The following is a 26,267-nucleotide window of genomic DNA, read 5'->3' on the forward strand; positions in this document are numbered from 1 at the left end:
TAACTACAACATAGAAGGCGACTGCAAGAATCTTTTTGATTACCTCAATGGAATCCAGTCATCCATCTCCCGGACAAACCAAACAATTGTGGAAGAAGCAAAATTGGAAGTCAAATAATTGCCCAAATTTTCTAGGCTTTTCCCTAGACCCTAGTCCATAGAACGACAAATAGTGTAGCAGACATTTTAGTAAAATATTTGTAATTTAAATTGGGATCTTATTCTTCCCTCTTTCATTTCTAATGCTTTAGAAGTAGATAAATGTAATGCAAGGAAGATACCCACTACTTCCATCACACAAAGGTTGCTAACCCCTCTTGCTCAAGGCTGCTAATGGGGGATGGGGGGACCGAATTTCGGGGGTGTTCCAAGTTTCAAATAAAACAAAACAATTAATACTTCTTTATATAAAGGAGAATGTTTTTGCTGATGTGTCCGACCCGCATTGAATTTTGAGTTTTTTCCAATGTAGGAAATACCATATAGTCATAGGAATAATATATTAGAGAGAGTCTAGTCCAGTGGACTCAGTCAACTGTCTGTTTGGTCCTTTTTGAAAATATAAATTATAGTTTGGTCCTAGAAATTATAGTTTGGTCCTAGGGTAACGCCATGGATGATGTAATTGTCACCTTGTAATGGCAAAAATACCCTTTTGGGACCATATATATATACAAAAAAGGAGTAGAAAATATCTTATTTTCAGATTTTCTTTCTCCCTCCACTATAATTCAATTTCAGATCTAGTTTTTTTCTTGCTCCATTTTTTTTCTTTTTTCTTTTCTGCTGCAGACAATGAATCTTGATTTGAAGATTTGATCGACTACTGTTTGAAGACGATGAAAATGATAAAAACTTTCTCGAGATCTACTGCTGTTGGGTGAGCAGGCAAAAAATATAGGCTTGCAGGGAGCCAAGTGGGTTGGGTGAGAAACTGCCTTCCTACCCATGCCATAAGCTGGCCAGGCTACGAACTTGGGATAACATGTGGGAATTGAGATGAAGGAAGTCAGGGGCAAAGAGGATTGCATTACCCATCCCTATAAAGCACGACAAGGTATCAATTTGGTCAAAGTTGCAAATAATATTTACAACCAAGGTTGTTGCATGATTTATATGAAGTTTACATAACACTAATAAGCTTATGTGATTGGATGATTGGTCTTCGAGGAAGAGAATTATTGTGCAAATGTAAGTCGAATATATTGAAGATGATAAGAGTAATGATTTGTGTGATAAAAGTGTAAATGTAATCACAACTTTGGAAATGTAAATGTAAGTGATGCTTGTGTCAGTGATGCTTGAATTGTGGGTGTTTGTTTTTGTTTTCAACTCTTACACCATCTCTCTATACATGACAGGAGTGATATCTTATCAAGCGGACTTGGAAAACAAGAAGGTGGTGGTGATAGGGCATGTTTTTCCATATGAAGTGTTGGAGAGTGTATCCAAGGTGAAGAATGCAGAGATATGAACATATCCTTATGTCAATTGATTAAGAATTTGGAAAAAAAATAAGATAAAACAAGACTACAAGGAGTATAATATTGGGATGGTCATACCATGTCCAAGATGTATGTTTAAGTTGTTTTTCTCTTCTTTTTAGTTAAGCTTAATCAAATATGTGTGCATTAAGATCTCTGTAAGAGCAATATATATGCGTGGAGAAAGAAGCAAATTTATTAGTCTTCTTCTAGGATGTAATCTCTGTACATAGTGCATTTTCATAAAAAACATAATGCATCTTCATTCAAAACATAAAGCTAACAACATATCATCTTTAGCTGGCCAGAGCTCAGCCACATTGTTCTAAAGTCACTTTCTCTGACAGATCAGGAAGAATAGAAGATGAATTAGCCACATTCTTAACAGTTTACATTTCCAAAATCGCAACAACTTTGGCCAGTCTTTCCGGTAGCATTCTGTGGAGTGACAATTCCTCACTTTTTTTTGAATGACCATAATAAAGAGTATCAACATGAAGACTAATAACATAAACAACGGAGGTATCGTCTCATGAAATTTCTAGATGGATCTTTTGAATGTCCTCCTCAATTTACCAACAGACGTAATCAAGAAAATAAAATTGAGAATCCTCTCTATAGTGACTGGATTGATGAAGATGTTTGTATCACAATATGGATCAACTCGACAATATATGAATCTGTAATTGCTTACTTCTTCAGATCTACTACTTCTCATGAACTCTGGCAAAGTATTGAAGATCGGTTTGCTAGATCATCTGCAACTCATTCTCTACAACTGCGTACTCGCTTATTTGCTATCAAACAAGGTGATAAATCCGTTCCTTCTCTAATCAATGAGATTAAACTTCTTTCTGATCAATTGGCTGCTTCTGGTTATGTGGTTTCCGACAAGGATATTGTCGTAATCACTCTTGCTGCTTTAAATTCAGATTATATCCCTTTTATTACCACTATGAGACATAGATGTCCTCCAGTTACTAGTGTTGAACTTCACAACAATTTACTAAGTGAAGAAAGTGTAGTTACTGATAGAAATAAGGCATTAATCAATGAATCTCAAAATCGAGCTTTTGCTGCTCAGATGCACAATTTTAGGCCTTTTGGTGGTGCTAGTCGTGGTCATAATCATAACTTTGCAGAGGTGGTTATAATCCTAACTATGGCAGAGGTGGTTATAATCCAAATTATGGAAGGGGTGGCAGATCATCAGGGCTTTTACCAACACCTAATTCTTTTCCTACATCAGTTAGACCTACTGCTCATCTATCAGTTTCTGACAAAGAACCTTGTCAAATTGTAAGAAATATGGACATGATGCCACTGAATGTTGGAATATGATGAATTTTTCTTATCAGCGCAGACAACCACCTAAGAATATACAAGCTATGTTGTCCTCAGCTAATATCTTAGGGGAAAATCCTTGGTACATGGATTCTGGAGCAACACGTTACATCTGATCCTGCTAATCTTGATTCCTCTACTTCTTATCCTGGTGGTGAAGTAATTATAACTGCTAATGGGGAAGGTATGTCTATTCTAAATATTGTAAATTCTATTATATTTGTTCCTTCTAAATCTTTTGCTCTCAATCATGTTCCTAAAGATTCTCAAAATCTTATATCTGTTCTTAAATTCACTAGGGATAATACTTGCTCTCTAACCTTTGATTCTGAATCATTTATTGTCAAGGATCTGAGGTCAGGGAATATTCTTTTTCACGGTCCCAGTAAGAATGGATTACATCCATTTCTTAGCTCTTTTACATCTAGTATTGCTGCTTACTCTAGTGTCAAAGCTTCTTCAGACATATGGCATAAAAGACTAGCTCACCCTTCTTTTGAGTCTCTCAATAAAGTTTGTAAACTATTAAATCTTTCCAATATTTTTTCAAAACCTTTGTTCTGTGCTGATTGTCAACTTGGCATAAGTCATAAACAACCATTTCAGTTGTCCAGTTCTACATCTAGTTGTCCTTTATAACTTTTACATATGGATGTTTGGGGTCCTGCTTCTACTGTCTCTGTAAATGGTTACAAATATTATATAAATATCATTGATGACTTCACTAAATTTTTTTGGGTATTTCCTATGACCTCTAAATCTGATTTTTGTCAACTTTTTATGCATTTCAAACATCATGTTGAGAATCAATTTTCCTTAATAATACACACCATCATAATTGGTAGTGGTGGTGAATTTATCAACAAAAATTTAGCTTATCTAACTTCTCAGTTTGGTATTGCTCATGAAATCACTTTCCCTCACACACCTGAACATAATGGTGTTGCTGAGAGCAAGCATAAACATTTGTTGGATATAACTAGAACCTTTCTTATCCAAGCCAATCTCCCTCATTCTTTTTGGTATGATGCTTTATCTACTGCAAACTTTCTCATTAACAGACTTCCTACCAAATCTCAAAATTTTGATTATCCATTTCACACACTTTACAAGAAACAACCTGATTATCACTTTCTCAAGTGTTTTGGTTGTCTTTGCTTTCCATGGATTAAACCTTATATTTCCAGTAAGCTTGATCCTAGAAGTGAAAAGTGCATTTTTATAGGTTCGCTTCTAATCATAAGGGTTATAGATGTCTTAATCCTATTACTGGTAGAATTTTTGTCTCAGGGCATGTTGTTTTTCTTGAATCTGTTTTTCCATATGCTTCCATGCTTTCTACCTCTCCATCATCCTCAATCTTTGATATCCCTGAATCTGTCAAGGATTTTGCTCTACCAGTACCTATTCTTTCATCTCCTACCATTTCTTTTCCTGCTATTTCCACTTCCACAACTACTTCCATTCCTGCTCCTGCTATTTCCATTTCTCCTTCTGCTGAGATTCCTTCCACCACTTCTATCTCAGTTCCTCATGTTACTGTGCCTTCATCTCATTCCATGACCACCAGATCTAAACATGGAATCTTTAAACCCAAAACACTGTTTGCCACTAAATATCTAATTCCAAATGCTTACTCCCCTGCTTTGACTTATGTCACTCCCACCTGCTACACTCAAGCTTGTAAGTACTTGGAATGGAGAGATGCTATGGATGCAGAATATAAGGCTCTTTTGAGGCAAATACTTGGACTTTGGTTCCTCAAGATCCTTCCTTCTCAGAATATTATTGGCTGTAAGTGGGTTTTTAAAACTAAACATCATGCAGATGGAACAATAGAGAGACATAAGGCGAGGCTTGTTGCTAAGGGTTACAATTAGCTTGGAGGACTGGATTATAGTGATACTTTTAGTCCTGTTGTAAAACCTACAACAATTAGACTTGTTCTACCTTTAGATGTTAATTATGATTGGAACATCAAGCAAATTGACATCAGTAATGCATTTTTGCATGGGGATCTCAAGGAGACAGTGTACATGAGTTAGCCACCAGGTTATGTTGATAAGGACAGGCCACATTATGTTTGCAAGCTCAACAAGTCTCTCTATGGGTTGAAGCAAGCTCCCAGAGCTTGGTATGAGAAGCTTGCTGATGCATTGATCAGTTTGGATTTCAAGCCATCTCTTGCAGATTCTTCTTTGTTTGTTCAAAATCTAGGCTCCAAATTGACTATTATTCTGGTTTATGTGGATGATATCATCATTACTGGGAATGATTCAGGCCATTGCAATGCAATTATTGATCATTTGAGTCTTCTGTTTCCTGTGAAAGATTTGGGTCCCTTGAATTACTTTCTTGGATTAGAGGTTAAGAGAAATTCTAAAGACCTTTTCCTCTGCCAGACTAAGTATACTTTGGATCTACTTTGCAATACTAACTTAATTGGTGTCAAGCCTTGCTCTTCTCCTTATCCAGATAACTTCAAGCTAAGTGCTACTGATGGTGATTCACTTACTGATGCTACTGAGTACAGGTCTTTGGTTGGCTCTCTGCAGTACTTAACATGGACCATGCCTGAGATTAGCTATGCTGTTAATCAGATTTGTCAACATCTTCAACATCTTACATCTGCTCATCTTCTAGTTGCTAAGAGAATTCTAAAATATATCAAAGGCATTCTTGGCCATGACTTGTTTTTCACTAAGGGCTTAACAGCTATTCAAGGTTACACAAATGCAGATTGGGATGGGAATGTTGATGACAGGAAGAGTACCAATGGCTACTGTGTTTTATTTGGTGATAATCTTATTTCTTGGTCTTCTAAGAAACAAGCCAATATTTCCAGAAGTTCTACTGAAGCTGAGTATCGTTCTTTGGGCTCTACTGCAGCTGAGATAGTTTGGATCTGCAATTTACTTAAAGACTTACACATCATTCTTCCAATTCCTTCTACTGTTGCTTTTGACAACAAGAGCTCCATTGCTCTAGCTTCCAATCTTGTCTTTCATAGCAGGATGAAGCATTTGGCTATGGATATCCATTTTGTTAGGGAGTTGGTGCAGTCCAAACAACTACAAGTGGTCTACATTTCTACCATTCAACATGCAGCTGATATTTTAACTAAGGGCTTGTCAGCTCCTAGATTTGATTTTCTTAAGGACAAACTGAGAGTGATATCCTCTCATCAGTTTGAGGGAGGGTAGTAAGTAACTGTAAAGGTGACACAATGTTTTCACATGTGTGTTTAGTGTGTTCTGTTCTGACTGTTAGTCAGTTTGTATTGACTAACTCTCTTCTTCTTTTTCCGTTTCAATAACTGACCATTTAATATCAGCTGTATTTGTCTGTTTTGATAATGAATAAAACTGTCAGTGTTATCTGTACAACAATCGATTACCTAAATGGAAGATCGGTTATCAATTGTCATTTGAGAAGCACAAGGGTTCTTGGATGAATAAAAGGCCATAGAGTTATGGATCATCCTCAATTATCCTTTGGAGGAGTGGGAACATCATCGTTCGCTCAAATGTGATTAAAAACCCATTCTAATGCTGTTGATGGGAAAATGTGCTAGCTAAAACTAGGGAACACAAATACAAGATAAATTCCGACTTTGTGAACAAATCAAATACTCCTATTAATTCTAAAGCTCTAACTTTCATTTGGGTTAGTAGATTCTATATAATTTGTCCAAGTAATGTATCCCTCTGAGAGAAGAATGCATATATCCCATTCTTAACGATTTAAATTTCCAAAAAATAACAAATTTTGTATATATCCAGTCTTTCCCAGAGTATTCTATGGAGAAAGAAATTCCCTCACTTTCTTTTTAACGAGTTCTTTACACCGAGACTGAATATCCAGATTAAGAATATTATGATAAGCAATAGGAACAAAAGGCACAGATAATTACACCAGGTGTACTTGCGTACGCATTCCGTTCTTCCACATTTGTAGCAAAATTTGGTTTTACACCTGAAATAAAAATTACAAAAGTTAATTACCCGTTTTCTAAAACAGCTCGGACTGGCTTAACCAAATCACGGTAGCTAGAATAATATGTATACCTGCATTTGATGAGAGCGCAACCCCCGTTACGCTCAACATAACGGAAGCAATTTGGACATCGTACCAATCTCCTGCGCTTAACCATCTTCATGAACAAAACATCGCTACTATCAATATCAATTGTCACTTCACGTCTTCTACATCGATGATTTTCCCTCCATGGAACCATACAACGAAAACAGAAAATGTTTTTGCAGTTCGGGCAGTTTGATCTAGTAACCTGGAGCTATTATTATTATTGCTTGAGGGAGAAATTCTAACGCACTCGTTTAAAATCAGTTCAGAACAACCTCGATAAGGACAATAATATCTTCCGTGCGCTATCCCGCTTTTAGATGAATCCAAAAGTACTACTGATTCGCAAAGAACACGGCACCACTTTTCAAAGACTCTCTTAGGGAGTGCAGATTGGCACAAGGAAGCGTCCAACATGACGTTGCAGTCGGGATTAATGCACTTTATCTCAGACATGTTGTGTTCGATCACCTTTTCTCGAATGTATTTTGCGACACAATCGGTACAATAAGGATGAAAGCGTCCACTCATCTCCATGCTCTTAAATTACCTATCCACAGGAACTCTCTGTACACATATTTCGCAAGTGAAAAAATTTCGACCATTAACGGAGGAAGAGCTTTTGAGTTCTTGCAGTTGAATTTCTTCCATTTTAGACAAGTATAATTCTTTTTTTTTTGTTAAAGAGATAAATTAATAGATTGATTTGAATGAATGTCTTACATGATTCTGAGCATGACTATATATAACCTGGCATTTTTAGGGGCGACCCCAAAAAAATTAGGGGCGACTTTTTTATTCCCAACCCATATACAACGTTAAGGGATATAAAAAAACGCGGAGAATACGTTAATGCCCTTACATAATCGGAAGATATTTTGTGTCCGATTAGTATAACAAAATCGGAAGTTTAGTAACGCAAAGATACTACCGATTAATATCGAATTTGTTCCAAACGCGTATCTGGCTTCTATAACAATCGATAGGACCAATAACCTCACGAGACTGCCGATTGTTAAAGTATAGAAATAAGAAATCTTAAGAATTTTGCCATGGTTGAAATTTGAGGCTCCTATATAATCGGACGAAAAATAATTTGTCTAAGCTAACGATTCAGATTTTCAAAATTCATCAAATGAAGGATTTAAGAAAGGGTTATTTGGTTTTTGGTACTCAGGTTTTGACCTAAACCTGAGTTTGGTCTAACATTTGTCCAGCCTTTGCGTTTGGCCTAAAGACCAACGTTGACCGGGGTTGACTACCATGTGTTCCCTTTTTGACAATAGGTGAACGAAACCCGCACTAATTTTTTTACCCACTTTAAAAACAAATATGTGAAAAAAACCCTCCTTGACTTTTACATCCGCATTAATTGATAATCGCAAATCGAGAAGTCCTAGTGGAGATTTATGAAGATTAAAAAGATGAGGTTTGTTCTTGAAGTATTGAGAGGAATTTCGATTCTTCTTCTGCTGGTTAAGATTCAATATGTGGTGACGTAAGATCTCATACAAAGGTTTTGAATTTGATGTTGGAAGAGGGGTTTCTGAGCTCAAGACTAATACATAGTTGTTGATTGAAGTCGATTAAATATTTTGAGCAGAGATGATGAATCAGTGAACAGAAAAATTGAAATCTGTAACGAGTTTGGGTTCGAGATGGGTTGCTGTGTGTAAGCCACAGATGATAACTTTGGTTGCTTTTGATAATTGGTGCATGTAATTGAAGATTGAGATGGAATCGAAGAATGGGTCTGATCTGTTAATTGTTATAAATGGTTGAGATAAGAGTTTGTAAAAATTTAAAGAAGAAATTGCAGATATCATTAATTGATGATCAATACGGTCTCTGATAAAGGTAAAATGTTTTTTCCGCCATTTTCATTGGGTCAATCAAATCCATACCAAAAAATCCGATTACAAAATCCTTTAAATCCAAATTTTTAGGTTTTCTGTTGAACTTTTTATGTGACTCCTTTATATCCTCCTGTTAACATGATGATTATCCTCAAATTCTTCCATCATAAACCCTCAATTGTCATCAACCATCGTCATTAAGGAATACACGGGTGAAAAAATAGATTAAAAACATGATTTGTGGGAGAAATTGGTGTCGCCAGTGATGATAGTGCCGGTGTGGGAGACGGTTGGTTAAGGGTTCTACAATTTGATTGATACGGGTTAAGTTAATCACGTGTACACAGAACCGTTAACGGGTTAACTTAATAATATTTTTTTCTTTAGTAATTACTAAACAGAAGTCAAAGCTTAACCAAGTCAACGTTGGTCTTTAGACCAAACACAAAGGCTGGACAAATGTTAGACCAAACCCTAGTTTTGGTCAAAACATGAGTACCAAAAACCAAATAACCCTTTAAGAAAAATCTCACTTTGGGGCAACCTATAATCGGAAGGTTTTGTAACCTATTTGACTTCCGAATATGGCTGCATCCATAATACAAACCAAATGGTTATGGTTGGCTCTGTACCCTCAAAACCTATGGAATTTGGTAAAGGTTGAATCCGGGGCTACTATATAATCGGTAGGTTTACAAGTTATATTATCTACCGATTATCGCAGATTTCAAAATTCACCAAATGAAGGATTTAAGAAAAATCTCATCTTGGAGCAACCTATAATCGGAAGGTTTTGTAACCTAAGTTTATATATAAAGCTTCCAATTCTGGGGATTTTGCAATTTTTGGTCAGAATCGGGAGCTTTGTATATTATGAATCTACCGATTCTGGAGTTTTTGCAAAATATTTTGTCAGAATCAGAAGATTTCTAATTTAGTTGTTCCTCAGATTATTCTGTGTGAAGAAAACTTTGTTTTCTGTATCCAAACAACACCATAATCGGAAAGTAAATGTACCCCTTGCCTTCCGATTATGGGAATCGGTAGGTCTAATTTATATTGTTTCTCCAATTATTCTGTGTGAAGAAAATTTTGTTTTCTGTATCCAAACAACACCATAATCGGACAATAAATGTACCTCTTGGCTTCCGATTATGGTGTTGTTTGGATACAGAAAACAAAGTTTTCTTCACACAGAATAATCGGAGGAACAACTAAATTAGAAATCTTCTGATTCTGACAAACGTATGCACTTGTTGGTTCAACAATAGTTAACCAAAAGGTTAGCCATATGAGCATTTCATATCAACCATGTTCTTCTTCACCATAACTAGTTCAAATGAACTAGTTAGAGAGTCTCATTGAGTACCGATTACCATAATCGGTAGGTGTAGTTTATATTGTGCCTCCGATTATTCCATGTTAACAAGGTGTTGTTTTCTGTATCAAAACAACACCATAATCGGAAAGAAAGTTAACTCATGAAATAACCGATTATGGTAATCGGTTGCTTGTTTAACCAAATAAACTACCGGTTGTAAATAATCGACAATGTTTTTATATTCATATGCTTCCGATTACATGAATTACATAAAGTTCAAAAAGAAATTAACGTTAAAATCACGTTAAAAGCACCTAAATCCATACTCCTAAATTGACCAATAAAAGTATTTAAAAAGAGCATAACTTCCAGTGACCACAGAAATTGTCCCTCTTGATTTTGTAACATCCTTCATGTTCAAACCATTTCCCGTAGAGGTCCAGATACCAGCGATCAGCAAGATTTCTCTGAAATTACGAATGAGTAACAAGTTAGTACTAACCAATGTTTATGTGAGCCGGAGTTACAAAATACTTACTTGTTTTTCATACGTCCACCAAGGAAAAACGTCCTTAAAAAATCGTTTCTCATCTTCAAGTTTGTCAATCTCCTTATCGAGCGCATTATTTCTCATCTTAATATGATTGGATGATCTTCGAATTCGATTACCATCTAGCGCCTCAAATACCATTAAGATACGGTTCCATAGCTGCTCTTCGGATTCTGATTTGTGGAGCTTGTGAACACGATCATGAGTAGTTACCACAATCTACGCTCTATAAATAGCACAATCTTCTTCTTCAGCAAAAGAAATATCCATGTTTTTGTTTTCAAACTTAGAACTGAAGAGAGGAATGAGTTTGGTGCAAATGGTTTGATAGATTTGAGTTTCTTTATATAGGTTTTGGGAGCAACGACTCTTTTTTCTTTTTCCAAAAAACTGCAACAGCTATTTCATATATTTGGTTTCAACCGTAACAGCTATTTTGACGATAATCGGTAGTATGAAAGTTAGAATATCTACCGATTATAGTAGATTTCTAAATTTGAATCTGGGGCAACCTATAATCGGGAGGTTTTGTAACCTATGTGACTTCCGATTATGGCTACATCCAAAACAGGAACCAATTGGTTATGGTTGGCTCTGTACCCTCATAACCTATGAAATTTGGCAAAGGTTGAATTTGGGGATCCTTATAATCGGTAGGGTTGTAAGTTACATTATCTACTAATTATGACAGATTTCAAAATTCACCAAATGAAGGATTATAGAAAAAACTCATTTTGGGGAAACCTATAATCGTGAGGTTGCGTAACCTATGTGACTTCCGATTATGGCTACATCCAAAACAGGAACCAATTGGTTATGGTTGGATCTGTACCCTCATAACCAATGGAATTTGGCAAAGGTTGAATATGAGGCTCCTTATAATTGGTAGGGTTGTAAGTTACATTATCTACCGCTTATGGAAGATTTCAAAATTCACCAAATGAAGGATTATAAAAAAAACTCATTTTGGGGCAACCTATAATCGGGAGGTTGTGTAACCTATGTGACTTCCGATTATGGCTACATCCAAAACAGGAACCAATTGGTTATGGTTGGCTCTGTACCCTCATAACCTATGGAATTTGGCAAAGGTTGAATCTGGGGCTACTTATAATCGGTAGTGTTGTAAGTTACATTATCTACCGATTATGGCATATTTCAAAATTCACCAAATGAAGGATTATAGTAAAAACTCATTTTGGGGCAACCTATAATCGGGAGGTTTGGTAATCTATTTATCGTCCGATTAAGGCTACATCCAAAACACTAACCAAATGGTTATGGTTGGCGGTGTACTCTCAAAACCTATGGAATTTGGCCAAGATTGAATCTGGGGCTACTTATACTCGGTAAGTTTATAAGTTAGATTATCTACCGATTATAAAAGGGCATATTAGCCGAAATATCCACACTTTAATCGGGAACAACTTACTACATATCTACCTACCGATTATTGTGTAACTACCGATTTTATGTTTGCTACCGATTGTATAAGGGCATATTGGCCATTTCGAAAAATCGAAAATAAAGGGTAGCTTAGATTTACGTTTGGGCGACCTTTTTTGTCTTTTTGTGTCGCCCCTAATTATTTGGGGGTCGCCCCTAAATGCCAGGATATATAACTCTACTGACTTCTAAAACAAATAATAACTCTAAATTGGACAACACTTTAATATGGAAATCACTTAAGAAACTAATATGACTCAGTTAAGGAAATCACTGAAGAAACAAGAGTAACTCAGTAGTAAATGGTGTCGTATCCCAAAATCCCATCCTCCTACAAACACGGCTTTTCCTCAATCCTCAAAATCTGGAAATCAAAGAAGAAAATTATCATCCTCCTCCCAAGTCGCCTTCTCTTGAGAATGATCTTTCCACTTAATGAGCCAGCGAGTTTCTGCTTAGTTGCACTTTTGTACATTTGACGATCTAAAATGGCCTCCGGCTTCAATTCACAATAATCCACAGTAGGTGGAAGGTTCTCATCAACAGCAGCAGTAGAACCCAATTTCAACTGTAATGAAGATACATGAAAGACTGGATGAATTCGACATGTAGATGGAAAGTCTAACTTACATGCAACCGTTCCAGTTTTCTGAAGTATACGAAAAGGTCCGTAATAACGAGGTGAAAGATTGGAAAATGTCTGATTAGCTACCGCGGTCTGACGATACACCAAATTGGTCAATTAACCCAATAACGACAATTCCTGGGTAAAAAAGACATGTAAAATTTGATACTGTTCAAATGGATGAAAATTAAGAAATAACCAAGATGTAAACAGTTTCATCCTACACATTTTCAAATACTTTTTCTTATTTTTAATTTACATCAGGATTCATCCAGTTTCATCCTCGCTCTTTTTTAAGTTTAAGCTAGGATGAATCTAGTTTCATTCTTGCTATTTTTTTGGTGTCCATTTCGCTCAAACTAATTTTTACTCATCCATTAAAACCATGTTTTAAAAATATTTGGACAATTGACCCATTTTCCGCTGACGATACGGCTGCAAGCGGAGATTCGCTCCATGTGATGGGCATCGGTATAATTCTTCATTTGAGTTTGAGCATCTTGTAGATGGATCTTCAAAATTTGGAGAGTGCGGTCTCGAGCTCGTAAACTAGCATCAACATCATGAATACTTGTGGAACCTGGTAGATAAGCAGATATTGTTGGTGGAGGCCGACCATATAAAGCTTGGAAAGGAGTCATTTTGATTGCTGAGTGATAAGTGGTATTATACCGCCACTCAGACGATGACAACCACTGCGACCATTCTCGAGGTTTCAATCCAGCTAAACAACGAAGATAACATTATGCATTGTTACTACTCCCTCCGTCCCAAATTAATTGAACTAGTTGTAGTTTGCACAATTCTTAAGGCAAGGAGGAAAATGTAGTATATTTAAATATTTTTTACAATTATACCCTTGTGGATAATAACTAGTAAAACTTAGAGATGATTTATCTCTTAGACTATACCACGGTTTTTCGTAAACTTTATACCGTTGAAAAACATTTTAAAACATTTACATAACGAAAATAAACATGACTATCAAATTATATATATATTTTATAGTAACAATTAATCAATTAAAATGGTAGTTTTAGAGATATACCCTTGATTAATGAAATAGCTCAATTATTCATGGGACAAAATTTAAAACCAAATAGCTCAATTAATTTGGGACAGAGGGAGTATTTTAAACCCTGAACAAAACCCTTAAACATTCTGAGAGAGGAGAAAGCCTATGTAACAACATTTACTCCCTCCGTTTCTAAAAAATAAGCTTGTTTGGTTTTCACAAAAATTAAGAAGACTAATCATTGAAGCCACTTTTCCATGTTTTTTTCCTAATCTATACTTTGGTTCCCACTCATTTGTTATTAGAGTAAGAGGAGAGAGAAGTGGTCCCCTTTTTGTATTAGGAGAGAAAATGGAAAGAGAGAAATGGTCCCTTTATGAGTATAGTAGTAAAATCATAACATTTGACTTTCCACATATGGAAACAAGCCTACTTTTTTTGACATACCCAAAAAAGAAAACCTGACTATTTTTTAAAACCGAGGGAGCATAAGGATTTGCGTTTCATAAATTGTAACAACTTTGCTATATATATATATACATCCCGTCTCCCTCACGTTTCCCATAAAGGGCCCTTTTTTATACTGCAATAGTAAATCAAAATCATTAGTAATAGCATAAACAAACGACACAGACAATGGAACCAGTTGCACTTGCATACACAACTCGTCCTTCCACGGTAGTAGCAAAATCTGGTTTGACACCTGAAATAAAAATTACAAAGCTCAGTTACCCGTTCTCTAAAACATTAATGGCTCTGACAGGCTTAAACAAATCACGGTGGAGAAAGTAGCTGGAATAAGAAGAAAAAAAAAGTATATACCTGCATTTGACGGAAGAACAACCCCCGTTACGCTCAACATATCGGAAGCAATTTGGACATCGCACCAATCTCTTGTCCTTAACCATCTCCATGAACAAAACATCGTTACTATCAATATCAATTATACTTTCATGTCTTCTACATTGATGATTTTCCGAAACAGAAGAGCTTTTTGCAATTGGGACAGTTTGATTTAGTAATTTTGTTGGAGGTACTATTACTATTCGTTGAGGCTGAAATTCTAACGCACTCGTTTAAAATCAACTCAGAACAATCTCGATAAGGACAATAAGATCTTCCGTGTGCTACCCCGCCTTTAGATGAATCCGGAAGTACTAGTGATTACCAAGAACACGGCACCACTTTTCGAAGACTCCATTAGGGAGAGCAGATTGGCATAAGGAAACGTCCAGCATGATGTTGCAGTACAATACGGATGCAAGCATCTACTCATCTCCATGCTCTTGAATTGCCTGTCCACTGGAACTATTTCCACACAGATTTCACAGGTGAAAATATTGCTACGACCATTAGAGGAAGTAGTAGAGCTTTCGAGTTCTTGCAGTTGAATTTCCTCCATTCTATTTTGAAGACGAAATTTTGTGGAAAAGAACTTGATTAATCACATTACTAAGTAAAAGGAATAGAGGACAAATGTGGAAAAGAACTTGATTAATCATATTACTTATAGTAAAAAGAATAGAAGTAAACTGCAACGTACATTCCATATAAAACGAGAAATTTACCATTGAAAAAACAAAATTATGCTGGGAGCCTGCAAGTCAAATATAACAAAATTATCAGAGTTCGGGTCACATTCTAGCTGTGCTATCAAGGCCTGCATTAATAAGAGTTTTCCGTGGACTATTAGGCATGGATGGCTAGCAGCATGTTCGATTCTTACCCTCCTAACCTTAGGGCAACAAACTGTGTTTTGTTCTATGCAACCTAGAACACTCATAAACAAGTTTTAAAGAAAGAGTAACAACTGATAAAACCAACTGGATGCACAAATTTCTTCCCTTAAGCTACTAAAATTGAAATCGGAATCTATTATTTCGAATTGATAGACAACTTCAAGTAAAAATCAACTTAATTTTTTTACCACAGCAAAACCAAGCAATGACATACACTGGTTGTTCGTAAAAATGCTTTTTCCTTTAAAATTGATCAATTTTTCTGAATCTGACAGAAAAATCAGAAACCCACCATCATAGTAAACCCAAATCTAATCAACTAGTAAGAAAAGATACATAAATTAAGAGTAAGTCTTATGGTGGAATCCAACCTATTCCAAGTGTGGAAAATTCATGGAATGTCAAGTCTATTGGCTTCCAAGTTAGGGTTTTTCACAGAAAATCCAAGCAAGGTTCCATGGTTTGATGGAAGGGTCCGTGGAATCCATCTAAACACCAATAAAAATAGCGTTAAACGCAATTAAGAATTGAGCTAAAAAAAACGCAATTAAGAATTGCGTTTTTTTATCCATAGATTTAAAATGAGTTGTTGAAATCTAACGGCTGAAAAAAAAACTTCATTCTTAATTGCGTTTTTTAGCTCCATTAAGAATTGCGTTTTTTTTTTTATCCGTAGATTTAAAATGAGTTGTTGAAATCTAACGGCTGAAAAAAAAGTTCCATTCTTAATTACGTTTTTTTAGCTTCATTGTTAATTGCGTTTTTTAGCTCCATTAAGAGTAACGTTTCTACTATTCCACCATTACACTTGCGCTTCCATCCACAGTTCCAAATGCTGAGGTGGCGTGGAAGATGGATGAATTCCACCATAAGACTTGCTCTAAGTGATCGAAAAAGAAAAAATTAGAATACCTTTGGAGGTAGAAGTAAAAACCCCTTGCTAGAAACGAAATCTATGCAGACGGAAACTGATTAGACTTTAGCAGTTCACATGAATCATATACAAACCTAATTTCTGGGGTGGGCAAACAAAATATAGGCTTGCAGGAGGCAGCTGGGCTGGGTGGGCAACTGGCTGCCTACCCATGGCACAAGCTGAAGGGAGTCGGGCCTAGGTGCAAAGAGGATTGCGTTAATCTGGTCGAAGTTGCAAAGAATCATTACTACCAAGGTTGTTGCATGATTTACATAACACTGATAAGCTTATGTCTTCCTGATTGGATGATCGGTCTTAAGAGGAAGAGAATTATTATGCGAATGTAAGTCCAATATTGCATATGATAAGAGTAATGATTTGTGCCATACAAGTGTAAATGTAAGCTCTATCATTTCTAGTGTAATTACAAGTGTTTATTTGCCTATTGCTTCTCAGACACTGGATTAGATTTGCCAATAAACATTCTGAACAATTCACATTTCCTAAATTGTAATGACAGAGATCATTTGTAGATTATGAAATAGAGTAACAAGATGACGAGTAATATCTGAAAAATATCCAACAACCACCCGCACCAGTCGCACTTGCATACACATCTCGTCCTTCCACAGTTGTAGCAAAATCTGGTTTGACACCTGAGATAAAAATTACACAAGTTAATTAATTACGCGTTCTCTAAATCATTGACGGCTCCGACAAGCTTAAACAAATCATGGAGCAGCAACAAAAATATGTATACCTGCATTTGATGAGAGCACAACCTCCTTTATGTTCAACAAAACGGAAGCAATTTGGACATCGTACCAATCCCCTGCGCTTAACCATCTCCATGAACAAAACATCGTTACTATCAATATCAATTACCGTTTCATGTCTTCTACATCTATGATTCTCCGTCCATGGAACCATACAATGAAAACAGAAGAGGTTTTTGCAGTTCGGGCAGTTTGATGCAGTAATGTTGTTGGAGCTAGTTGAGGCTGAAGCTCTAACACACTCGTTTAAGATCAACTCAGAACAATCTCGAGAAGGACAATAAGATCGTCCGTACGCTATCCCGCCTTTCGATGAATCCAAAAGTACTGCTGATTCACAAAGAACACGGCACCACTTCTCAAAGACTCCGTTAGGGAGGGCAGATTGGCACAAAGAAGCGTCCAATATAACATTGCAGTCGGGATTAGCGCACTTTATCTCAGACATGTTGTATTCGATTACCTTTTCTTGAATATATATTGCGACACAATCAGTACAGTAAGGATGCAAGCATCCAATCATCTCCATGCTCTTGAATTGCCTGTTCACCGGAACTATCTGTACACAAATTTCGCAAGTGAAACAATTGGGACCATTACCGGAAGTAGTAGAGATTTCGAGTTCTTGCAGTTGAATTTCCTCCATTTTATCTTGAAGAAGATTTCTGTGTGGAAAATAAATTTAATTACTTAATCACATTAAACCAAAGAAATCAAACCAAAATCGTTAATGCAATATTCGACTTACATTTGCACAGTAATTCTCTTCCTCTAAGACCGATCATCCAATCATGGCGACATCAGCTTATCAGTAGTATTTTTTTTTTCTGCAACTTTGGCCTGAAACCATGAAGGTGTACGTTACTTTCAAGTAAACTTGATAATACAGAGAGATAAAATTTGATTGATGATGGTTAGGTGAACATTAATTGTTAACATTATAGTGGAATATCAGGTCATCTTTCTCTTTCAGTTACTAATTTTACTATATGCTTCATCGAGTGTCCAACCTCTATTTATGGGAAGAAAGGAAAGTTACAGGAAGTTTCGAGTTTCAACTCTCTTTTAAAAGAACTTTGTGGGTCATGCGAGTAGGAGTTAGCATCACCTACTCAAAAGAGAAGTGTTTCAAGTTCAGTTGGTTACTTTGTTTGGATCCAATAAATGTTATTGGCTTTCGAAAAATGGTGCCGTGGTTTTATGAATCAGTAGGCGGGTTAGCGTGCGGAAAATCTTATTGTCCTGAATTCTCTCCTTCTTGGTAACTCCTTTTTGGATCGTTACATGAAATGAGTAGGGAATGTGACTAGTAATTTCACTTTAAGAAAATAAATGCACTAAGGGCTGAATTTGGTGCCACGGAAACTAATTGGGGGCCATGATACCCACACCAAAAAATATATGAGGCTTCCCAAAATGAGGGTGAAATATCTATTTTATCCTTCTCTAATAACTAAACCTAAAATCCTAATACTAATCGAGTGAGGCCCCCATTCTCTTTTCAAAACAAAACTATTCTTCTTCTCCCCCTTCCCCTCTCTCTGCACCTTCATCTTCTCCATTAACGATTCGTAGGAGAATTTTTTTTTCAACCGATTCTTCGCGTAATTGTCGATTAATTTTAATCGACGATTAACGATTAACTTCTTCTACAAACATGGATCGTACAAAGAAGACCAATAGAAAGGCAAATCAAACACCTAATCTGGTAGATGCAGTTAATGCAGCGAAGGAGCATCAGAGACTGAGCAAAAAATCAAATCAGTCGGTGAAAGAAATGGTTCCAATCAGAAGGTATGTTAACTAAAACCCCCAACTGTAACTTGGGTTTGTGTTTAATTTGATGTTCTACTAAAAAATTAGGGTTTGAATCGGAAAATAGGATTCTCAAAAATTGAGTCGTTAATCAATAAGTTTTATTTCTTAACGATTTTGCGGATGCATGTAAATTTCATCAAAAATCGTTAACCATTAGGGTGGCGGAGAAAACGATCCTTGCTGTAATTTTTTTTAGAGGTTAGAATCGTTAACAAATATTTTTTTTTCTTAACGATTTTTGATCTGCATGTTAAGTTAATAGAAAGATAAATATGATGGACACAAACAAACAAACTAGTACCTAGTACTAACTTTATTAGAAGAATACTCGGCAATGCCCCTTCCAAACCAGGGCTGAATTGGGGGTCCTGAAATAGTAATTGGGGACCCCTAGCTACAGGACAAAAAGGTCATGAAATAGTAATTGGAAGTTATCCCTTATCCCACTTTTTAAGAAATGGCTAAACTACCCTGGATTATTAGTGTTAATTGAGTGTTGATTAGTTGTTAATTAATTTGGGTAGATTAAAATCAGATTTAGGGATAAAAATTTGATAAAAGAAAAAATGTGTTTTTGTGTTGGGGAGAAGAAGAAGTTGAGTTTTGGGGAAAATTTTAGGGTTATTTGAAATGAGTGATTCTAGTGGAGGAAATGATGTTGGTGAAGCTTCAAACAACAACAATGATTGCGTTGATGGCAAGATTGTCTCAACTAATCATATGGATTGGATGTTTGATGAGGAGATGTTGATAGAGGAAGCTATGAACAATGGTGCAAATGAAGATCTCATTGCTCAAAATGAAGGAACCAACACTCAAAATGAGGAACCCCAAGCTCTAAACAATCAGGTAAACTTCCTATACTCTTCAAATCGCATGAATGGTGCTCCAAGTGGTCGATTCATGGTCACTATGCAACAACTCAGTGTGAGGGTCGTTAGGTCGTGAGTATAATTAACTAACGACCGTTTAGAGTCGTCAATGAATTGGCACCAAAATAAACGAGTCCATTGTTCAGTTATGAAAAATCGTCAATGAGGTTCCTAAAAGATGACGACTCCATCTTTTAGGTCATATAGAGTCGTTAACTCTATATATTTAGAACCGAACGACTAAAAAACCTTTTACTCTCTGTAGCTATCATTCTAAGAGTCGTCAGTTAAGCATCACTATATACGGACGACCCTTTCATATTAAATGAGAGTCGTTTTTTCATACATCTCTAATATTGACGACTTAGACTGTTTTTTTTAATAATTTCTGATTTCATAGGTACATTTCATTGAATTGTAAAAGTCATACATCTTTCATAGGGTTAAATACAATACATGATAACGATACACTTCTACACTTAAACCTGTCGAACCATTTTTGATTTAGAGAAGGGGTAATTAACTTCTATAATTTGCCCCTGCCACCCTTTGGGTATTATATTCGTCATTTTGTTGGCGATGCTCGCCTTTGCTGTCGGAACTCCTCCTTTAAGGCATTCCCTTTCATCTATAGTACGGGCGGGAGACAAGGGATTCGCTTCCCACTAGGGAAGGTTGTAATTTTCATTTTCACCAATTTCCTTTGTGGATAGAGATGAGATTGGATCTTGTTGATGGGGTGGTGGTTGGATTAGCAGTGGGGCTAGTCCACCTTGATAGGTCTGCTCAGGGGTGGGCCTAGCTATGTCGTATCAATAAAATAAAATAAAAAGATTTATATTGTTTAGTTCATTTGTCTCTTTTATCTTCTTATTTCGAGTTTTTGCTATTTGTTTTAATGGATTTTTTTGTTGGATTCTCGGTGCACTACACCAAATCAATAATGTTGAGGCATTTATATCCGTTGTCATGAATCTAAGAGATATATATAAGTGTCTCACATCGTGCGTCACAATGACTTTTGGCGAAAATACTGAGCTTTTTCTATGGCTTTACCTAGCTGTTGTAAGATTCCAAAATTGCCGGTATATAAATTCCCTTGACTACAGCGTATCAGGTGGTTAAAGAGAGGCTGAAATAGATAGGCCATGCTACAAACTGGCTACGCCCCTGGAATTGCATGTTGGATTTGATATGAAGGGAGTCAGGGGCAAAGAGGTTTTCATAAAGCACGACAAGAGATTAATTTGATCATCGTGATTGGATGGTCGGTCTTCAAAGTGGAGAATTATTGTGCAAATGTAAGTCGAATTATCAGGTACATATTTTATTCCTTGTAATAATATATTAAAAAACACTACAACTTAGTGTATATAAATGCTTATAAATAAAATATAACTTAGTCAATCATATAAATACTTATACCATTATATGGTACCCATACTTCTATAATATCAGTAAACACCTAGTACGTCAGTACTAATAGAATCAATTATAGGCACACAAATTCCAACAAAAATATATCTTGAAAAAAATAATTAATTTCTTGATTTAATTTTGTCAATATGTATCCCTGATTAGTTCAACCAGTCATCATTACTGAAGATCGAAATAAAGAAATCAAAAGAACAAATAAGTTCATGTTGGAAACTATAAATTAGTTTAGTTTGGGTTAGTGTCTAATGGTGATAACGATGAGAGAGCAATAAATGAGGTGACTTTTTTCTCTATCTAACATATTTCAATATACTTAATGATATAAAATAAAAACAATTAAATTGGGTCAACTCTATAAATAATTAAATTTTTACGCTTTACTTCGAAAGTACAATGTGGTAGTCTTTTTTTATCAAAACATATGTTATTTACTAATCACGTGATTGTGATCCTAATCTGGTCAAGGTAAGGATCCATTGGAACAATTGGTATATTAGGTGATTGTGATCCTAATCACGTGATTGTGATCATATGTTATTTTCTAAGATCCAATTTAGCTAAAAACAATTGGTATATCATCCTGCTCAATTTGGAACTTCATCAGTATTCCAATGAAGGATCCATACTGGTTTAAATTAGTTGAAATGGAGACGAAGGAGGAGATCTTGAGAGAATTGAAGAAGGCTCACTAGATTCCAAGTTTGAACAGATTTTGGAGATTCGTTTGAAAATTCACTAGAAGATGAAGAAGAAGTGATAGCAAAAGTTGTCTTGACTAGTTCCGACAAAGCATTTCGAGGAGTAAAAACTTTCCATCAGAGAGATTAGAAGAAGATAAATCCATGAAAGTTGCAGGAGCCGAAAAAGAATCTCCCTGATGAAAAGAAATTTTAGGAATGATATTCATCCCTAATCTGAAAATCCCACTCTGAAATTTCACGATAATCCGGTAGGGGAGAAAAAACAGGTGACGAAACCGAATCCGAATAAGGTTTATTACCCAATAAGGTTGGGTCATTCTCCAAATCCATATCCAGCCCATCTAAAGATACATTGAGTCTGACTGACTCGCTGTCTGACTCAATTTCTTCTAACTCAGTTTCTGCTGAATCTGGATTGGATCCATACAGTCTATCTAAAAAGGTATCCGAATCTATCATTTCTTTAGAGTTTAGGAACGAACTAGGAGAGAAAATAAAAGCTGGAGAGCTCATGGATGCATCAGAGTAATATGCCATGTCTATTTGGTCATCTAAAAGTACCTTAAAATCATCTTCCCAACTTTGAGATTCATCACCAAGGTTAACAAAGGGACTACAATCATAAATTCCTTCCAGTATGCGATTTTCAAGTATAGCACAGTTTGAATGCACATGTCTCAATCTATTGCAGTTAAGACAGATACGATGAGGGAGATTCATGTATACAAAGTAAAAAATAGATTCAGGATTTGAACCCACATTGACTCTAACTGAATGAGGGATCTGTCTTTCTATGTTATGTTCGAGTTTGACAAAAAGAGGGTCACTAGGTTCAGGTGTTGCAGAAACGGGGGTAAATTTCAGAGACTTGACCCACTTTCTTGTAAAGTCTTGGTATGATGCAATCATGACAATGAAAGTTTTTAAGGTTGAGAAGCTGAACCCAAACTGAGATTAATTTCAAAGAGTCTCTTTCAATAAGACCATCAGAGAAGATTGCACACATTGGAAATGCATCCCCATATACTTGTCAGGGTCTGAAAGACAGGATCGAAGCTATATGTTCCCTTTAAGAAAATTATATTAAGAACAAATTCTCCTCTATAAGAAAGATTTTGAATTTTATTCTAGGACCCCATCTATATTTTAAAGCTTATTTGATATGATCTTTGTCAAGGATGTATGTTGAGAAAACTCTCCCAACTAGTGAGTTTTCACAGTTGAAATTGTCATTTTCAATGATCAGGGAAAAGACGGGCGGGGGAGTAAGGTCACGAGTGGATGCACGACTAATTATAGATGGAGCATTTACACGTAGTGGTAAGCCTACAGGAATATGCATGGGTAAATTCATTTGAAAAAAAAGCAGGTAAAAAGTGAAATGATACTAAATGATAAGAGACAAAAGAAAAAAACAAACAATCCCTTTCGGAGAAGAGATTGAAGCAGAAAAGGGTGAGATCCAGTACAACGAAAGTTTTGCACAGGAAATGGGATGAAGAAAAAGACATATGAGTGCAGTAAATATAGAAAAAAGAGAGACTTCCTCTAATGTGGAACAAGGTAAAAGAAAGCAATACTAGATTGCTATAAGCAAGAAGAGGAGAGAATTCAAGCAAGAAGAGAAAGATAAGTTTTGTGTTTAATAATTTGATTGAGTAATAGATGGATCTTACAAGACTTAATCTAGCCTTTATATAGGATTGAAGAATAACTAAACTAGGAAACAAAAAACTAAAAGGAAATCTAAAAGAATCTTAAAAATAAGAAAGACTGAAACTAGGAAACCATGGAAGCCAAACCTCTAAGCGGAATCTTCTGGAATTGTAGTATGCCCTGCATCAGTCCCCCCTTCTAGAGTAAAACTCGTCCTCGAGTTGTCCAAACAAACCAGAAGTTCATTGTCACCATGAAACGTAAAAATCTCTTGAACATTAAATGTGTTGGAGATATTCCAATCATTTGGTAGATCAATAACATAAGCATTATCATTGATCTTCTTTAAAACCTTGAAAGGACCATATTTCTTCATCTTGGTTTTGTTATAAGTACCCACTGGAAATCTCTCTTTTCTTAGATGTATCATCACGAGCTCCCCTTCCTTGAAGGTTTTAAACCTCTTGTGTTTATCAGCATCCTCTTTATATTTAGAATTGGACTTCTCCAGTTTAGATTTTACTTCATTATGTAATTCAGTTGCTTTGTCTACAAAAGAGTCGGCTGCAGTGTTTGTACTCTGTGTGGTGGGTAAGGCTACCAAATCAAGAGTATGATTAGGTACTTTAGAGTACACAATCTCAAATGGAGTTTTCCCAGTAGAACGATTCACAGAAGTGTTGAAAGCGAATTCCATATGTGGCAATAACACATCCCACTGCTTACTATTATCCAGGCACTTAGCTCTAATCAAATTCCCAAGTGATCTATTAACAACCTCAGTCTGTCCATCAGTTTGCGGATGTGAAGTTGTGCTGAATTGTAGAACTGTGCCTAAGCGCATCCATAAACTTTTCCAGAAATAACTCAAAAATTTGGTATCTCTGTCAGAAGTGATAGACTTTGGAACCCCATGCAATCTTACTACTTCTTTAAAGAACAAAGAAGCAACATTAGAAGCGTCAGTTGATTTCTTACAAGCCACGAAGTGAGCCATTTTAGAGTAACGATCAACTACGACCATAACAGAATCATTACCTCTAGCAGTACGAGGTAAACCAAGTATAAAATCCATACTTATATCAACCCAAGGTGCATCAGGAACTGGTAAAGGAGTATACAACCCGGTATTTTGAATTGTACCCTTTGCTCTCTGACAGACCATGCATTTTTGTACGAACTTTTGTACATCACGTTTCAAAGATGGCCAGAAATATCTTTCTTCAATCAGGGCAATGGTTTTATCTCTCCCAAAATGACCACCAAGACCACTGCCATGTAATTCTCGCATAAGATGTAAACGTAAAGACCCTTGAGGAATACATAATCGATTCCCTTTAAAAAGAAAACCTTCTTGTATAAGAAAATCATCAACCCCATGAGTTTGAGAACTGCATTGATCCCATAGTTTGCCAAAATCTTCATCTTCTGGATAAATGTCTTTGATATAGTCAAATGCATAACTCTCATTACGAATTGTAGTTAATAGATGACTTCTTCTACTTAAGGCATCAGCAACTTGATTCAATTTGCCACTTTTATGTCTCACGGAGAAAGTGTATTTGTTGAGTGTGGAAAGCCATCGATCATGCATTCTGTTAACTTTAGCAGAAGTATTCAAAAACTTCAAAGCATGGTTGTCAGTGTTGACAACAAATTCCCTATGTATAAGATAAGTATGCCACTGCTTAAGAGATTGAACAAGAGCCAATAACTCTAATTCATATGTAGACCATTTCTTTTGTGCATCTGAATTCTTCTCACTGTAATATGCAATTGGATGACCCTCCTGTGATAATACTGCACCAATACCAACAACAGATGCATCACAATCTATTTCAAAAGGCTTGTTGAAATTCGGAAGTGCAAGAATTGGTGCGTACAAAGCTTTTCTTTAAGAAGAATAAAGCTTTTATCCATTGCTTCCGTCCACTCAAACTTCTCCTTCTTGAGACAGTCAGTCAAAGGTGCAGAAATAGAGCTAAAGTTCTTCACAAATCTTCGATAGAAAGAAGCCAAACCATGAAAACTACGAACATCACGAATAGAAGTAGGAACTGGCCAATCTTCAATTGCTTGAACTTTAGAAGGATCGACATGAATACCATCAGTAGAAATCACATATCCCAAAAATGTTACTGAAGAAGCCATGAAGGTACACTTCTTCAAATTAACATATAAAGAGTTGTCAGCAAGAACTTGAAACACTTGTGAAAGATGTTGGAGGTGTTCTGGCTCACTGCGAAAAATTAGTATGTCATCAAAATAGACAATAACAAATTTACTGAGAAAGGGTTGGAGAACCTGATTCATAAGTCGCATAAAAGTACTAGGTGCATTAGATAACCCAAATGGCATGACCAGCCATTCATATAAACCTTCACGTGTCTTGAATGTTGTTTTCCACTCATCTCCACCTCGAATGCGTATTTGGTGGTAACCACTGCGTAAATCCAACTTAGTAAAAATAATAGAGCCCGACAGTAAATCAATCATATCATCAATACGCGGGATCGGAAATCTATAAGGAATGGTGATGCGATTTAATGCTCTGCAATCGATACACATCCTCCATCCATTGTCTTTTTTACTAACCAAGAAGGCAGGACTGGCACAAGGACTGTTGCT

The 26,267-nt window shown here is 36.1% G+C and overlaps 2 protein-coding genes across 2 annotated transcripts; both read right to left on the bottom strand.

Moving 5' to 3' along the window:
* Positions 1-14,276: 14,276 nt before the first annotated feature.
* Positions 14,277-15,126, bottom strand: LOC113306232. Its single transcript, XM_026555192.1, has 3 exons — positions 14,893-15,126; positions 14,547-14,779; positions 14,277-14,307 (listed from the first exon to the last, which is right to left on the bottom strand). The coding sequence occupies exons 1-3, from the start codon at positions 15,124-15,126 to the stop codon at positions 14,277-14,279; spliced, it is 498 nt and encodes a 165-aa protein (XP_026410977.1).
* Positions 15,127-16,700: 1,574 nt separating this feature from the next.
* LOC113304645 (probable E3 ubiquitin-protein ligase RNF217) lies at positions 16,701-18,132 on the bottom strand. The gene is made up of 3 exons (XM_026553786.1): positions 17,904-18,132; positions 17,140-17,820; positions 16,701-17,035 (listed from the first exon to the last, which is right to left on the bottom strand). Exons 2-3 carry the CDS (start codon positions 17,799-17,801, stop codon positions 16,903-16,905), a joined length of 795 nt encoding a protein of 264 aa, XP_026409571.1. The 5' UTR covers positions 17,802-17,820; positions 17,904-18,132; the 3' UTR covers positions 16,701-16,902.
* Between the last annotated feature and the right edge of the window lie 8,135 nt (positions 18,133-26,267).

Source organism: Papaver somniferum, chromosome 8 (assembly GCF_003573695.1).
Source record: "Papaver somniferum cultivar HN1 chromosome 8, ASM357369v1, whole genome shotgun sequence".
NCBI classification, from domain to species: Eukaryota; Viridiplantae; Streptophyta; class Magnoliopsida; order Ranunculales; family Papaveraceae; genus Papaver; species Papaver somniferum.

Excerpts from the sequence above, each read along its gene's own strand:
- LOC113304645 (XM_026553786.1), bottom strand. The coding sequence starts at position 17,801 with ATGGAGGAAATTCAACTGCAAGAACTCGAAATCTCTACTACTTCCGGT. Across the intron at positions 17,036-17,139 it reads TGTGCTCTCATCAAATGCAG|GTGTCAAACCAGATTTTGCT; the intron begins GTATACATATTT and ends TTTTTATCTCAG.
- LOC113306232 (XM_026555192.1), bottom strand. The coding sequence starts at position 15,126 with ATGGAGGAAATTCAACTGCAAGAACTCGAAAGCTCTACTACTTCCTCT. Across the intron at positions 14,780-14,892 it reads AAAGTGGTGCCGTGTTCTTG|CCTCAACGAATAGTAATAGT; the intron begins GTAATCACTAGT and ends TTAGAATTTCAG. Across the intron at positions 14,308-14,546 it reads TGTTCTTCCGTCAAATGCAG|TATAAAAAAGGGCCCTTTAT; the intron begins GTATATACTTTT and ends TTACTATTGCAG.